The 16,448-nt window shown below is 53.9% G+C and overlaps 1 protein-coding gene across 3 annotated transcripts in view; it reads left to right on the top strand.

The window, feature by feature from the left end:
- The window catches only part of RIMS3 (regulating synaptic membrane exocytosis 3), a 58,738-nt gene extending 42,681 nt beyond the window's left edge, over positions 1 to 16,057 (top strand). For all 3 annotated transcript variants that reach the window (XM_065576900.1, XM_042854035.2, XM_008167133.3), the window contains exons 3-7: positions 6,909 to 7,050; positions 7,879 to 7,991; positions 12,162 to 12,263; positions 13,008 to 13,147; positions 14,267 to 16,057. In XM_065576900.1, the coding sequence (XP_065432972.1) occupies positions 6,909 to 7,050; positions 7,879 to 7,991; positions 12,162 to 12,263; positions 13,008 to 13,147; positions 14,267 to 14,479 (710 nt within the window). In that variant the 3' untranslated portion in view covers positions 14,480 to 16,057. The remainder of the gene's footprint in view (positions 1 to 6,908; positions 7,051 to 7,878; positions 7,992 to 12,161; positions 12,264 to 13,007; positions 13,148 to 14,266) is intronic.
- Positions 16,058 to 16,448: the final 391 nt, after the last annotated feature.

Below are 16,448 nucleotides of genomic sequence, written 5' to 3' on the forward strand. Positions count from 1 at the left end.
GGAAACAATCTCTTTCCACTCCTAGTCCCATAATGCATCTGGCCAGTGGTGCAATGCAGTATATGGTGGGGAGGAGGGGGAGGGCAGGTTCCTTCCTGACCCTGTCAGCACTCATTGTAGGCCCTGAAGCATGAAACTGGTTTGGCCCGATTGTTATCTTTACTTGTATAGATACAAATAGTAATGGTTCAAAATATGGAAGGGAGCTTGGTCTAAAGAGCGGAGTAGGAGCCAGGGTTCTGCTGTGACCATCTTTAGGAGGCCCTGTGCGGTGATTCCGGCAGCTCAGTTCGAGCATGTCAGCCTGGGAATTAGAAGACCAGAAAGCGCCACTGGTCTGTCGGTGTCCAGCAGCCTCTGCTGAGAGGCCCCTATAATCATTACAACCACATCCTGTCTCCTCTCTATTACGAAGGATGCTACAGGTTCTATTCCAGGCTCTGCTACTGACTCCCAGTGTGACCTTGGGCAAATCACATCCCCGCTCAGTGCCTCGGTTTCCCCATCTGGAAAAGGGGGATAGTGGTTCCAGTCTATTCCTCAGAGAGATTGCGAGGCTTGGTTCGCACCTGTTTATGAAGAGCTTTGAGACTCGGATGAAAGGTGCATAGAATTAATGTGGTGGGGTGTGGGGCTGTATGGCTTGTGGGGACAGACAGACAGATCGGGGGGGGGGGATCAGCCATTGGGCAGGGAGATGGAGGGGGGCATATTGGTTTTCATTTGCTCAGTACATGGAACTGGCCATGTGTTATTAGGCCTGGTTGTCTCCCCCTGGCTCTGAGTAACTGGAGCCCAGCGCAGAACTGGCTAAGGGTCACCCCCCCCATGCACCCATTGGTTTCATTGAGGTCAGGGTCAAATTCAGCCCCACAGAGGCTCCACCTTGCACCCCTTGGGGGACCGCACAGCCATGGCCTCTTGCCCCCGGGAAGGGGCCCTCCTTTGCTTGCCGAAGAGGCGGCTTCTCAGCCCCCCCAACCCCCCCCATGTACTTTTCTCCCCTGGCTGGGGCAGGGGCCCAGGTGCCCGATGAATCACTGGCCGGCCCTGCGGGTGGCTGAGGGACGCCAGAGCGAATTAGCATCAGCGCGGAAGGCAGAGCATGAACCAGCTGGGGGGCGGGGGGGGGAGGGCTGAGGGGAAGAGTTGCCATGGCAACCTGTGACTGGCACATGAGGGTGGTGGGGGGAAACGCGTGTAAAATGCTGAACAGAAATAATCTGGGAGCACGAGGGGCCGCGGGAGCCTGGCCTGGCCTGGCTTTCTGCCTCCGCGGCGTCCTCTGGCTTGCTCTTGATTAACCCCACCTGGCCGCTTTGCTTTTTTTTTTTGCGGGGTCTCGCGCTCCCTGGCTTTCTCTCTCCCCCCCCCCCCCCCGCCCAGGCTGCAATAGCTAAGGGAAAACTGAGCCCCAACCCCCCCTTTCCTGCCCCTTCTCCTGAGGGTTGGGCAGCGAGGAGTCCCCGCCGTTGGAGAGGCCAGAGATCAAATTCCCTGCTGTTGTAACTCCATTTGCACCAGCAGAATATGGGGCCTGGGAGACTACAGCTTTGTCTGCAGCTGGCAGCGAGCCCCCCCCGCCCCCTCCATGGGTAGCCAGACTCGCGCTAACTCGGCTCAGGCCAGCGAGCCTAAAAACAGCGGCGTGGATGTCATGGCTCGGGTGCCGCTCAGGCACTCACGCCTCCCCCTGCCCTCTGGGTCTGCGCTTAGATGGCTCCGGCAGAGCCAAACCCTGATGTTCCTCTCTCTAGCTTGCAAGTCTGCAACCCAGTGGCACCTTCCAGCCATGGATCCTCCCACCCACCTTCCCGGTCCCCTACTCCTCGCCGCTAAGGCCTCGTGACCCCACTGCCGTATAACCAGAGTCTCCCGGCCCTTCGGCCAGCTCGCTACGCTTCCCGTTAACAGAAGCATGACTCTCCTTCCTCACCCAGTAGGGGCACCTCTTCCTCCCCCCTAGCTCGGCTGGCGGCCCGGGTGCAGGGCTGCCCGATAGGTCACGGGACATGGCTGGTTTTGTGGCAGAAGGACAGCGGATGTGCACATTGCGATGAGACGAAGTGTCGTTTGGCTCCCCTGCTTTTTCTCCCAGAGATTCCAGCCGTTCCATGGAGGTCGTTTCGCTTTATGTCGTGCCTGCCCCCTCTCAAACACACTGAAGCATGTGACTAATCCATTGCTTGCAACGGGGCTGTTCCCTGCGCGTAAGGGAGGTTGCATCGGACTCTTCGCTCCCCGGTAGCATTTTCCCCCCCAAGGAGTTCAGCGCTCTTTCGAGACCCAGATTGATTTCAGCTCTCACTACCTCCCGGTGGGGTAGGAAGGTACAACCACCTGCAGAATATAGATGGGGAAACTGAGTCACGGGGCGGTGCAGTGACTTACCCCAGGTCATGTGCCAAGCCACTGGATGGACCCAGGATTCCCAGTTGCCTGCTTTGCTACACCCCGCTTCCTTCCATCTCGCGTTCAGGGTACGTGACCCCATCCGGCTGCTGATTGCTCATGGCTGTCGAGCTGCAGGAGGGCCAAGCATGTGAGTTGGGCACAGGGAGGAGGCGCTCTTGGGCTCCCTGAGTTCCTAAGAGTGTGGAGGAGTGAGAAACAGGACAGTGTAACAGAGGAATCCCAGCATGCATAGGGCGAGGCCGGCTAGATGCCTAGCCCAGCTCTGCAGCTACCACAACAGCAAAAGACTCACCACCCTGGGCACCTTACTGGGTGGGTACGATGCCGCCTTGCCCATGCAGAGGGCAGGGGTGTGGAAGCCAGCCAAAGTCAAAAGAACTGTGGCATAAATGCAGGGCCCAGCCTTTCCAGACCGCGCCTCCCTGCCGGCACCCATGTGACCCTCTGGATAGCGAGCTGCCCGAGCAAGGAGAGCAGAGCAAGCAGCCCCTGGGTGGCTGCTCCCATGTCGGCCTGACGGCCTCTCAGAGCTGGATAAGGATCCAGCCACATCCAATTCTGAATGGGGATGTCACGGCCTGCAGAGCCAGCGCTCCCGGCCCTGCGGCATCAGTGAGTTTTCTCAGTTGCTCCTCCTGTCTCTTGCTTCTCCAATCGATCCGTGTTCCTGCCTTTCTCGAACCCGAGTCCATCCTAGCAGAGGGGAGCGCTCTGTGTCGCTCCGATAGCGATAGCTCAGCAGGGAGGAGGCTCTGGGGCTGGCTGTAGGGGGTCCCACTGCATTGCAGACAAAATTACCATGGCAACACTCGCCAGGAAGATGCTGCACGGAGGCAGAGTCAAACTGAAAGGAAAGAGGTGGGGGGATTGGGGGGAGATGAAATCAACTCCAGGCTTCTTTGGGGTGTCCTCTCCCATCTCCCTCTCTGGCCCCGCTGCAGGCAGTGGGTTTCACTCCCCTCCTCCTGTAAGAGTTTACTGGGGAGAACTGGCTCTACATTTGCTTCCTCTCAAAATAAAATAAAACTGTCATCCAGGGAGCAAGATTCTCCCATATTCAGTGCTGGTGGGAGGGCGGGCGGGGTGGGGGACCCAGGTCCGATAACAGGCCCCTTCTCCAGCCTTGCAAAATTGCCCTAACAGCTGGCCAGCCCAGGTATAAAAATCTCTTCACCTGCCCTTTGTCTTGGTGCCAGTGGCATATTGAACGGTGTGTGACTTGCCCATCAAAAGGAGTTACTAGCCCCAGGCAAGTAGGATTTGGAAGGTACTGGGTTCCGGCACCTTCCAAATTCTACTTGGCACCAATGTCTGTGTCTGTTTATTTACGAGCAGGATCTGAACCTTTGCTGAGACTGGGAAATGTTCCCCCGTCTTTGCTCTTCTGCGTGATTAGGGTTCAGGTGCTGGACTGGAGCGGCTCTGCTCTGCACAGACGCCCTGTGTCTCAGCACTTCAGTCCCCTAGAGTGCAACGGGGTGATAATCCTTCCCCGCCCCGCGAATGGTTTGCGAAGAGACGCTCGTTGTTTGTGTGACGCTCCGGGATGAGGGTGTCAGGGCCACATATGTACCGAAAGAGAGGGGTAGTCAGTGCCAGGCATACACAGGCTGTTCTGATGAGAATTCCAGGTGCTAAATCTGGATCTTGACACCCTCCCCCCGCACACACACACACCAGGGTTTGGATCAGGGCTTTCAGTTCAGCCCATTATACTCACCATTTGCAAAGTTTAGACCTGGATTTCGGACGATTTTGGACACCCCTCCAGCTCCAGCGATTTGGTTTAGATCCAGCTTGGCTTTTGCCCAACACCAAAGTTTCTGGGAGTTTAGTGCAGCATCTGAACCAAATGGGGGACTTTTGGAGGTTCCCCATAAAACTCCAGGGGGTTGGGAGAAGCCATCGACTGCAAGGGGGTTCAACCCAGCAGCCCTGGCTTTTATATGCAGAAAAACAGTTGTTGTGGCACAGGTGTGCTGTGGAGTTTTAATAGCATGTTGGGGGGAGGGGGGACAGAAAGAAAATGGTTGAGAATCCCTGCTCTAGTGCAGGTATAATAGCGACAGCAGTCAGGAGTCCAGACACCTGGTGCAGGGTTGCCTGCTCATTGCTCCAGGTGAGAGGAGTTAGTTCATGATGGCCTCACTGATTGGCAGACAGGGAGGGGGCTCCCCAGGACTGGAGGGTCCGTACTGGGGTCAGACAGGGAGGGGCCTCAGTGGGGACAGGGCAGGTGCTGACGGGGTCCGTGCTGGGCTCACGTTTGCTCAGGCAGCGACACCTTTCTCAGTGAAGAGGCGAGTGACGACATGAAATCAGCCTGGATGGCTTTTTCTTTCTTTCTTTTTGCAAAGGTTGCATAAATCCCAGTGAATAATTTATCAAAGGCCCAAGAGCAGCGCGCCGGGAGATGGGGATCAGAACCTTGTGTGTGGGGGGGTTCTCGCCGGGTGGAGTTCTTTGATTCTTTCATCTGCTATAAAGTGCCCCCCTCCCTTGGGGTCTGTAGGGCAGAGAGCGTTTCCCATTGGACAGAGCAGCCGCCCCCGCTCCCTCTCCCCTCCGGAGAAGGAAAAGGTCAGTTGTAAAGGGCAGGTAAACAGCAGATCTGAAGCATCTCAGCTTGAGCATGATATTTCAGGGGAGCGTTATCCATCATGTACCTGGCAGAGAGCTACAGCTCCCCTGCTGGGGAAGGGACAGGCAGGTGGGAGCCAGTGTTTGCTGGTCTCACTCCTTGGCACCATTACCTGCTGTGTTCCACCAGCCAGCCAAGCCACTGGGGCCTCCTGGCAGCTACGGGGAGTGAATTCCATCTCCTGCCGATTGCCCAGTACCAGCTACTTTAGAGGAATCATAGAAATGCAGGTCTGGAACAGACCTTGAGAAATCATCTAGTCCAGCCAACTGCGCTGAGGGAGGACTAAGTATTATTCTAGCCCATCCCTGACAGGTGCTTGTCTAACCTGTTCTTAAAAGCCTCCAGAGAGGGAGATTCCACAATCTCCCTAGGGAATTTGTTCCAGCTCTTAACTACCGTTACAGTCGGGAAGTTTTTCCTAATGTCCAACCTAAACCTCCCTTGCTGCAATTTAAGCCCATTACTTCTTGTCCTATCCTAAGGGGATAAGAAGAAGAATTTATCTCCCTCCTCTTTAGAGCAACCTTTTCCATACTTGAAGACTGTTATTGTATGTCTCCTCCTCCCCACCCGCATCTTCCCTTCTCCGGACTAAACAGACCCAATCTTTCCTCGTAGGTCATGTTTTCTAGACCTTGCATCATTTTTGTTGCTCTCCTCTGGACTTTCTCCAATTTGTCCACGTCGTTCCCAAAGTGCGGGGCCCAGAGTTGCTAGCCGAGGCCTTACCAGTGCTGAGTAGAGTGGAAGAATTACTTCTCGCATCTTGCTTACCACACACCTCCTAATACAAGGCACAAGAAGCCCCTAGTGGATAATTCTGTGCTACTCTGTCCCCAGGAGAAGCTCTTTTCTAAGGCCCATCTGGCAGAGACTGGCCCATGCCCCCAAGCAGGATGTTCACAGCCCTTCCAAACAACTTGCTTTTACCCCTTGAATGTACCTCTCATTAGCCACAGAAACACCCAGTCCTTTTGTTTAATCCTGCTGTGCCCTTGGCCCTCAGTTCGTTGACTCCATTCGAGTTTTTATACTGTGCTCCTCTCCATGGCATTTGAGTGCCCTAGGCTCTGGCGGTGCAGTGAGAGAGGGGACAAGCAGCTGCTGTGTGTGGTTGATTTGTTCGTCGCTTCCTTCCTAGGGGGAAATTGCATGTGTCTTTTTTTTTTTAAATGAGGATTGTTGTTTGTTTGCTGGGAGGAGCAAAGGCAGGTTGCTCTAGGAGCAGAAGGTGGCGAGATCTGCGGTGGTTCCTGGCTGCTGGGGGAGTGCGTTCCAGTCTGGGAGGAGCCCCCGAGGAAGCTTGATCTCCTGCACAAATGAGCATTACCGTTTTGCCATCAGTTCCCTTGGGCTGCATTACAGTCGCACCTCCAGGCCCCAGCCAGGGATGGGGGCCTAGGCGCTGTACAAACGCAGTCCCTGCTGCAAAGAGCCATCTGCCACCTTGCATCAGAGCTTAAAGTACTTGGCAATCAATTAACCCTAAACCCCACCTCAGAGGGGGCTCTGGTCCTCCTCCCTTTAGAGATGGGGAAACTGAGGCACAGAGGGGGGCAGTGACTTGCCCGGGGTCGATGACAGAGCTGCAGATAGAACCCAGGAATTCTATCTTGCTATGTTCTTACTCTAAGCACTAGACATGACATCTCCCATGACACCACCTGGGTTGCCTGTCCCAGTAGGGTGATGTCATGTTGCATGGCCATGTACCATCAACCCTTGAAGGAGGAGGATGGGGGTGCAGGGAGCATTGTGCTGATGGCTCTCTGCCATCTTGCTGTCCGGGAGGGGGGAGTTTCTTTACTTGCGATTCCCCAGCCTGGCTTATCTGTGTGTTTGCTTCCAGACGGTGGCCCCAAGAAGCTGCGCAGTAACATCCGGCGGAGCACGGAAACCGGCATTGCTGTGGAGATGAGGAATAGGGTCACGCGGCAGGGCAGCCGGGAATCGACCGACGGCAGCACCAACAGTAATAGCTCCGATGGCACGTAAGGCCCAGGGCACGGGGCGACCGGCCCTTTCCTGCCTGGGACCGGAGGGGAGGGGAGCAGGGCGCAGTCAGCGAGGCGCAGAAGCCCAGCTGCAGTTCTCCTTCCAGAGGAGGCCCTCGGTCTCTCCCAGTGGGTTGGAGGAAGCACGTAATGCCCCAAGGCCACTCTCCTCGCAGGGGGAGGATGATGGCGGTTCTGCTGCTCTCCCACTCCCACACAGGGCACAGCTTAAGAGCAGAGCTAATGTCAGCTCTCCTGGTGCCCCAAATCAGACCGAGCCACTGGGCCTCCCGGTGGTGTGCGGAGCCAGAGCTGTCAGTCCCGGCTGTCACCGGTGCCTACCAGTATCAAGCCAATGCTCTCTGACGGAGCCCCACAACCCCTTGGGGTGATGCCTGCCTGGCTTTCAAGCACCCCAGATTCCTGGGCACAGAGTGTCAGATCAGTCTGGAGTTTCCTCGTGCTGAGTTCACAGGGTCCTGTAGAAATCGGAGCTGGCGACGGTCCACTTGGGGCTGTCTCCTCCAGGGCAGGGTGGTTCCCTGTAGAGTCTCCTGTGCTTTGTCCAGCCGCGTTTCTAATCCGTACGCGGTGGGTATCCTACCAGTGCCCTGGGAGGGTCCGTTCCGCAGCTGATGTCACTGTCAGGAAATGGTAAGGGAGGTTTGGTTAATTCATGTTGGCTCAGTGCTTTGAGATCCTCGTGCAAGGCACATTATCTCTGTGCAAAGAACTATTGGCAGGGAAATCCAGTGCTTTCCGGGGGCTTGTCTCACCCGTACTGTCCCTTCTCCTCTCTCACCACCCCCCACCCCCTTATCTCAGATTCATTTTCCCCATGACCCGGCTGGGAGCGGAGAGCCAGTTCAGTGACTTTTTAGACGGGCTCGGGCCGGCGCAGATTGTTGGCCGGCAGACACTGGCGACGCCTCCGATGGGTGAGTGCTCACAGCTGGAGCGGGTGGCCCAGCCAAAGGGATGAGGGGAAGTTGTTACACTGGATTGGGCTCCAAGCCCTGTGCCCGGCCCGTGTCTCCTAGTGGATGGAGGCGAACAGCCGGATCTCGCTGCAGGACCTCCGGTGACTGGCACCGAGGTCAGGCTCAGGCCCTGACCCTGCCTCCCATGGGGTTAAGGGAAGTGGGTGTCTGTGACCTGCCTGGTGGAACTGGGCTGGAGGCAGGGAACTGATGCGCGCTCAAACTGAGCGAAATGCTGGACACACAGCTGCCTGCTGCTCGACGGTTTGGCTGGACGACAGGAGCCAGGCGGCTCTGTTGTGTGCGGAGCCCACGTCCTCCATCCACCCTGCGCGAGAGGGGAAGGGACTGAAGTCAGACCCACGAACCGGCCCTCGTCTGAGAAGGGCACCGGGCTCCGACAGGGACTCACTGAAATAGCAGTAATAGGCCCTGCTCCTGCTGCCTGGGGTCTCTCCAACCTGAGCAGCTGCAGAGCCCCCAACCCACTGCCCAGCTTGCCGAGACCTCCAGCTGTCTCATCCCTGCCCCGCTGAGCCCCACCCACGCTGCACACAGGCCGTTTGCTGCAGTGCCAGGGGCCTGTCCACACGCCCATCAGTCCTTTGTCCAGCCGCGGAGGGGACCCAGCTTGGTTCCATGGGGAGCAGACTGAGCCAGCCTTCTGGGGGTGGGGCGGGAGCTGAAGACACAGGGACAGGTCTCATCCCTGTGGAATAAGGGGGCATGTGACCCCAATGGCGTTAACCCTTTCATTGCCAGGCTGTGCTGGCATCTCAGCTACACCTTTTAACAGAGTTCAAATGGACCGCTGAGGATTGCTCTCCAAGGCCTGAAGCGAAACCATTTTAACGTCCCAGCTCTGCCCCAGAATGAAGGAGGGACCCAGCCCAAAACAACAGGCGGGGAGGGCCGATGGGGTTCGTTTCTCTCACTGGGGCAGGTTGGGATTTGAAAGGGACCCAAGGGAGTTAGGAACCCAAATCCCACTGGAATGCGTTTGCAAATCCCAGTTTCATAACCTGCCATTGCCAGGGCCACTAACAAGCCAGCAGCAGTGCAGGAAGGGCAGCGAGGTGTCCGGGCCTGGACACGGGTGCCAGAGGAGCAGACAGGTGGCCCCTTTGGCTACAGAAGAGAGTCAGATTTCGGGTATGCATGTGGCAATGCCCAGATACTGCACAGAGACCCGTCCTACCCCAGTGAAGTGTTCCATAGCTGGGATTTCTCTTGAGATGTTCAGCTGGGTGGAGCACCGTGCTGGGACAACGACTGCAACTGCAAACGAGGGGAATGCCGGCCTTATTCTGTATAAAAGAAAACCATTCTTTCAGCTTGAGTGAAGCAGGCCCTTTTCTCTATAAGCCCCTGTCCTAAGTTCCATAGTGCCTTTGACTCCTAAGGATCCCACAGCCTATATGCACGAGCCCCGCAATGCAGCCACCTCTGGGGTGGAGGGCAAGGAGGGCAGAAAGCGTTCTTCAGAACAGTGGTGGGGTGATTTCTGAGGAAGGGCAGAACAAAATTCCTTCCCCAGGCTCAACACGCTCATCTTTTATGTACGTGATTTGATTTTAAGGGCAATGGTAAGCGGGAGGAGGGGTGTGGAATTTCACATTTTCATAACCCCGCCTTGTTTTCTTTTAAATCAAAATTCAAAATTTCCATTCAAGATTTTTTGCCCCAGATTTTGAAGGTTCAAAATACAGCTGGTGGAAATGTTCCAAAGACCAGTAGTCGGCGTGGTGCTTGTTTTCCACCTCAGCAGGATGCAGGGTGGAGCTGAGCCTGGGCAGGGCGGGGGGCAGATGTTTAATGCCTAATGCTTAACCCTCCCCTCCTGCCTTAAAAAACCACCATGAACAAACTGACCCTGAGCCTGGTGTAAATCAGAGTAACCCCTTTAAAGTCAATTGAGTGTCACTGGTGTGAGGGAGATCCGAATCAGACCGGCTGCATTTAAAGTACGTTCCTGGCTTTTCTATAGCAAGTTTGGGGCCAGCGGGAGAAAGGAGGCATTTTTCTTCTCCTTAAGGCCATCGATGTGGGAGAGGTCAGTGTTTCTCAATGACCGCTGCGTGGACCGGTGCTGGTCCCTAGGATCTCCCTGACACGGTTTAGGAAGGCAGCAAGCCGGACCCTGGTATCGAAGAGATTGAGAAACACTGGAATAGGTGACACCCCCAAACCATAACTCCCTGCCCCCGGGATTTGAGACCTTACCTTGCTCTCAGCTCATTCTCTCTGTCCTCATCCCCCCATTTCTTTCGGTGTCCCCTGCTCTGAGTCCAACGCGCTTCTGAAATGCAAAGTGTGTCTCAGACTGTCCAAGTTCATCTTGTTTCTCTTAAACTCCGGCGTGACACCAACAGCCCCCCCATCCCTTCGCGCCGATCCCCGCTCCCTCCCCCGGGCCGCGCTGGTGCAAGGGGTGCAGGCCGTAGGCCAGTCACACACCAGTGGAGCGACGGGGACCTACCTCCGTGCACATCCCAAGGGCTGTACCTACTGGGGCTGCTGCAGACGACGTAAGTGGGAGACCGAATCCGTGTCGTGGGCTTAAAACAACAACAAAAGTTCATTGTCTTTTGTTTTCCTTCTGGTTTCTTTCTTTCTTTCTTTCTTTCTCCATCCGTGGTGGTTTCTGTTGTTCATGTCGTTCTGGGCTTTGCCAGCCGAGTTGCCCCATCCTCACACCACAAATCACATAGTCTTTGCTTTCCCTTTTTCTTTAACAAACCCACCCGCTTCATTGGTATTTCATTTTCTCCTTTGGCACCTAATGCTTGAGAACACGCTTTCCTCAGCTGCCCTCTGCTGGCCAACATTAGGAATAACCACCACGGTCATTCTTCCAAGGGAGCCGCGGAGGCAGCGTGAAGGCGTAATTCAACCTGAGCGGTTTAGAAGAGGGTGAGGGAGAGGCATCCGGGTGGAGAACTTACTAACTTACTTACTGACAGAGGGAAGATTCAGTGTTTGTAAGCAGAGGGCTGGGGCTATCCTTGGAAATGCTACTGTAAAGTGTATGACGTGGAATCTGGGGCATGACATGGGCCCATCAGAAATACCCTTGAGCCCGTCACAAAAGGACACGGACCATCTCTAGGGATGCTTTTATGGGACTCAGAAAGGGCTGGAGGAACTGCACTATAGGCAGGGAAATCGCCCACCCCCCCTTTGAAGGGAACTAGTTGCTGGGTACTCAGCTAGGCTTGGGCCTCCTAAACCCAGGGTTGTGAGTTCAATCCTTGAGGGGGCCATTTAGGGCTCAGGGGCACTAGAATGGAGATGATACCCAACTCTCTCCACCTCCTCAACTGCTTCTTGGGGCAGCCCCAGGACGTACGTGCCATGCTGAGGAACTCCCCTTCCCAAGGCATGGCTCTGGTTAATCCTAGCACGGGGAAAGCTCCCGAAGGGCTGATTCAGGGTTCAGAAAAGGCGTATCTCACTGTGGCCTGACAGATACAAAAGTACATGGACAGCGAATCGAGTTGTCGGAGAAGCAGGAGGAAAAGGCTCTCTCTTAAACCGGGCGGGGGGGGGGGGGGGGCTCATTTTTAAAATGCTACGGCCTGATTTCTAGAGGGTACAACTCAGCTGTAGTTGTGGACGCTTAGAAATTCTGCAGAGCCAGCCACTGATGTCTCACTAAGTTGTCCCAGTGCCGTGACAGCACACTCAGACGGGCACGCAGGTGCATGAAGCCCATTGCATGTCGCTCTTCTCTGAATTCTCTCCCCTGTTTCTATGTTGTTCTGGTAACAAGGTGCCCAGAATTGAGCTCCGGGTCCTAGACATGTTCCCATCGAAGCTCCCTTGAGGACGGGGTTAGATGGCTCTCCTGTGATGTCCTGTCTTCTCATCAGTTGCATGTTCTTGTTACTTTCGTTTTGCTGTGCCCCCCTGTTGCAGCGGTTTTAAGACACCGGGTGCTCTGGGACTTGCTCTGCAATGCACCTGGTGCTTTAGAACAGGGTCCTCCGAGCAAGGGTGCAGAGGACAGGGGAAGCTGCGGGCGAGTAAGGAAACGACCTGGATGCTAATGGGGGGTGGCCATTTGTCCCTGACACAGAATGGGGCTCGCTAGGACCCCTGATTCTCACCTCTCCCCTTTTGTCCTAGGCGATGTCCACATTGGGATGATCGATAGGAGCGGGCAGCTGGAGGTGGAGGTGATCCAGGCCAGGGGCCTCACCCCAAAGCTGGGTTCCAAGTCCATCCCTGGTAGGTATCTGTGCCAAGAAGCCTTAAGGAAGAGGGGTCCAGGAGCTTTGGGAAGGTGTGCGGGGGAGAAGGGGTTAATGCCTCCATTTTGCTCTCGATAGCGTTGCTTTATGATACACCCCAATAACAAGCATATGCCCCCCCCAGTCCCTTGGGGCTCCCCCTCCAGTCGTGCAATGGTTAGTCCCTTGGGTCTGGCTCTGCCTGGAGTGGGCAGCCAAGGGGTGGGCTGGCTGAGTGCACCCACAGAGTCAGGCATTAGCACACAATAACCCCGGGCGGAGGGGCAGTTCAGGTTGTTCTACAACCGACACACCTAACACAAAACCTACCCAGCAAGGAAGTGAAAAGTCAAGGCTATCAGCACAGCACAGACCCTCTCCTCCCGCCCCCCCCGCAGACACGGCCCTCACCACAGAGAATGCACCACAATCCAGTGGGATGCCAGTCTTTCAGCACCCCTTCCCGAAATTCCTGCTGCCCATTCTCCCCCGCCCCACCAACCAGATGAGACGTCCCTCCCCCTCCCTTCTGCATAGCTCTGGGAAACTACAACACAGGGCTTGGGGAGGGGGTCCTGGCAGGCCAGCATCCCTGTGGGAGGCAGAGCTCTGGTTGAGGTGTGTTCCTGGCAGTGTGTGCCTGGATTTCCCCCGCCGTAGATGAGGCCCAGTGCCCAGGGGATTCTGCTGAGGATATTCACAGCTGGTTTGCATCTGTGCTTCTGTCTCTTTTCCAATGCAGCGACCTATGTTAAAGTTTATCTGCTGGAGAATGGGACCTGCCTGGCCAAGAAGAAGACCAAGATGGCCAAGAAGACCTGGGACCCATTCTACCAGCAGGCGCTGCTCTTTGACGAGGGCCCACAGGGCAGAGTTTTGCAGGTGAAGTAATCCCTTTTCAAGGGGAGGTGGGCAAAGACCACTTCTTAAAGGGAAAGTTGGATATCTTCGAGGAAATGCCCCCAGCAGCGGGTGCCAGATCCCCCCTATTCATTGCCTGTAAAGAGACCCAGTCAAACATCTGGTCTTTGACTGGGGGAGCGGATCCATGAACGCTTCATTTGAGGGAACTGGAAGTCTGGACTCCTGGGTTCCATCCCCAGCTCTGCCCCTCACTTCCTCCCTGACCGTGGGAACTCCCTTCCCCTTTCTGTGTCGCTCCTTGGCACCAGAGGGCAGTAGTTCCTGCCGTATCACGCAGGGGTATGCGGAGACCTCATTCATGGAGGTTTGTAAAGTGCTTTGAGATCCTGGGCTGGAAGGGACTTTTGACCTTTCCCTCGATCCAGTTGCACACATCATTTGCCATAGGGCCCACACCTTATAGATGGCCAAGATGGCTGTGAGCTGAGGGTGACATCAGCATCCAACTGGGTGAGCATTAGGCTGACCGAGGGAGAGCTCAAATGTTGAAGATGCGGAGATCCTGTGGCTCCCATTGGAATTGCAGGTACCCAGCACTTCAGAGAGGCAGGTCTTGAACTGTATATGTTCATATTATGGTAGTGCCTCACCCAAGGGCAGGGCCTGTACAGACCGGGCGCCATACAGACCCTAAGAGATGTTCCTCACCCAGAAACAGTAGGCAGCACCTTGCAGCCAAGATCTCACAATCTTTTCTCAGTGGGGTAACTCATCTTCACAACATCCCTATGACATTAAGGCTATAATGCCCCATTTTGCAGGTCGGTAACCTGAGGCAGAGAGGGGCTGACAGACTTGGTCATGGCTGCACAATTCGAGGAGTCAATGTCAGAGACGGGAATATAGGACCCCTGTTGTCTTGATTTTGAAATTCATTGCTCATGCCCCTAGCTCAGAGCCCCCCTCAGAATAACACCAGACACCTTTCTGGTGTGACCCACCTGGCTTCCCTCAGGTAAACGTTGGGGGTCCGGAGAAGAGTCCCAAGGTTTATATGATGCTCTGGGCACCAGTCCCCATGCACGGAGCCCAGCCTGGGACAGGTTCAATTTACCTAATGAGGGTTCTTCCCTGTAGGTGATTGTCTGGGGAGATTATGGCCGCATGGACCATAAGTGCTTCATGGGAATGGCGCAGATTGTCTTGGAAGAACTGGATCTCTCCAACATGGTCACAGGCTGGTACAAACTTTTCCCCACTTCCTCGCTGGCGGACTCCACCATCGGCCCTCTGACGCGTCGCCTCTCCCAGTCCTCTCTAGAGAGTTCCACAAGTCCTTCTTGCCCCTAAGGGGCAGGGCTCAGGGCATGGGTGGGAGGGAGGGAAGGAAACAAGCTGGCCTACCAAAACCTTTGGTGGAACGGCTGTAAATATTCTGTGTCTAGTTTGGTTTCATTTTTTTCCCCCCTCCCTGAAACGAGCTGCTCTCGACCTGTTCCTCGCCAGCTGCAACGTTCCACCGCGCAGGCAGGGGACTTTAAACGAGAGGGGTGGGAAGGAGAAACAAGAACAAACTTGTAACGCAGAACAAGTGATGTGACTGACCGACAACCGATCCCAAGACTGTTACCGCATCTCATCGAGTCATATTCGGAAAGGAATCAAACAATGGACCATATTTCTCATCTGAACAGCTGGCGGGAGCGTCTTGGATCCGATTCATTCAATCCCACTGCAAGTAGCATGTTAACTCAATTTTGTTTTGCCTCCATTTTGTTTTCCTGATCGTTGAGGAAAAATAGCTTTTTTTTAAAAAAAGAAAACGAAAAATGAATATATTCAGCACTACTACTTTTTTTAATGGAATGTAGCATCTTATATTATGTAGCCTGCCATGAGCTAATTGAAAACACATTCTCTCTCTGCAATATCTAGGAGGGACCCTCTCCCTACTGACAGGAATCATCCGCCAGTCACTTGCTGTTTTGGTAGATTCCTGACACAAATCTTGCAAGGTCGAGCAAGCAATCTGTTGATCACTTTTTTCTTTGGTAGCATGTAGCCTGTGACAAGTGACTCTACCAAAGCAGTAGGGGATGAAAAAGGTGCATTTGACCTGACTGTTATTTAAGTGTATTATGGTTCTGTCTTGATGTTCCACACTTTCAAATTATTTTGAAGGACCACCCCCAAGATGTAATAGATACCATGCCTCATACAACAGTTCCAACTAGGAGAAGGTGATGCAAAGGGAAGCTTGCAATGATGGTTGAATTGAACTCCTAGTCAGTCTCATCTTTGCTCATTCACCCCTAGGCGAGGTCCAACTTGTGGCTGAAAGGTTTCCACACTCAATTACTGCATTTCAGGGAGCAAACAGAGGGTGTGTCAGAACATATACTGTCCATAACCAGAAAGAAGGGTTGAATGCACCTTTTTCCAACCCTCGATTCATTGGTATGCTGCAGGGAAACATCTCAGTTGTATTCACTATGGATCTGGTGTAAGGGTGACAGATAGGTTACAAAACAAACTAGATGTTTTGAATTTATTACAATGATGAGTGTTTGTTTTTTGTTTTTTTAAAAAGCAGTATTCTGGTTCCCAAAGAGGACCAGTTCTTGTAGCAAAACCGAGAATTATGGAAGCTTTTTATGAAGGTGCCTAATGAAATTTGCTGAAAATACTCAGGGGAGACACCACTAGAAACTGCGGTTTCTTCATTAAAAAATAAATAAAAATTACACGATGACTGTCCTGAAGGATCAGTTTCCAAAACCAAGAGGTGGACGAGTGGTCAGACTGGAAAAGGACATGAGATGAATGGGGTATTTCTACCTAGCAGATATCTCTGGCCTTCAGTCTTTAATACCAATCAACCAAAATCAAGGTTGAGTGTTTGTTTTTATTAGTATTGATTGGCAAAAAGATAATTTCACAATGCACAGAGCACAAGGAACATCCTATGGTTCCTCCTGCGTCGTTAGCAAGGATGAACCAACTAGAACTTATTGCCGCAAAGAAACAAAAAAGTAAACCTGAAGGGTAAGAACTTTGCTATGAAACCATTCCTTCCACAAAATGGAAACCGCCAGTCCGCAATGTACTTACTCTTTGGTGGCGGTCTTATGTGACACAACCATCAAGTTTTCAGCAACTTTGTGTCAAGGAATTTCAGCTGCTATAAATGTACATTGAATTTGCAACTTCACCAAACCAAAATATCTTGGGACCACTGAGCAGGGACCAGACTGGATTCTGCTGACTGCAGATGGAGATAGGTCTGTTTGCTCCCCAGGATCTCATGTTTTTCTCCCAA

Source organism: Chrysemys picta, chromosome 23 (assembly GCF_011386835.1).
Source record: "Chrysemys picta bellii isolate R12L10 chromosome 23, ASM1138683v2, whole genome shotgun sequence".
Classification (NCBI taxonomy): Eukaryota; Metazoa; Chordata; order Testudines; family Emydidae; genus Chrysemys; species Chrysemys picta.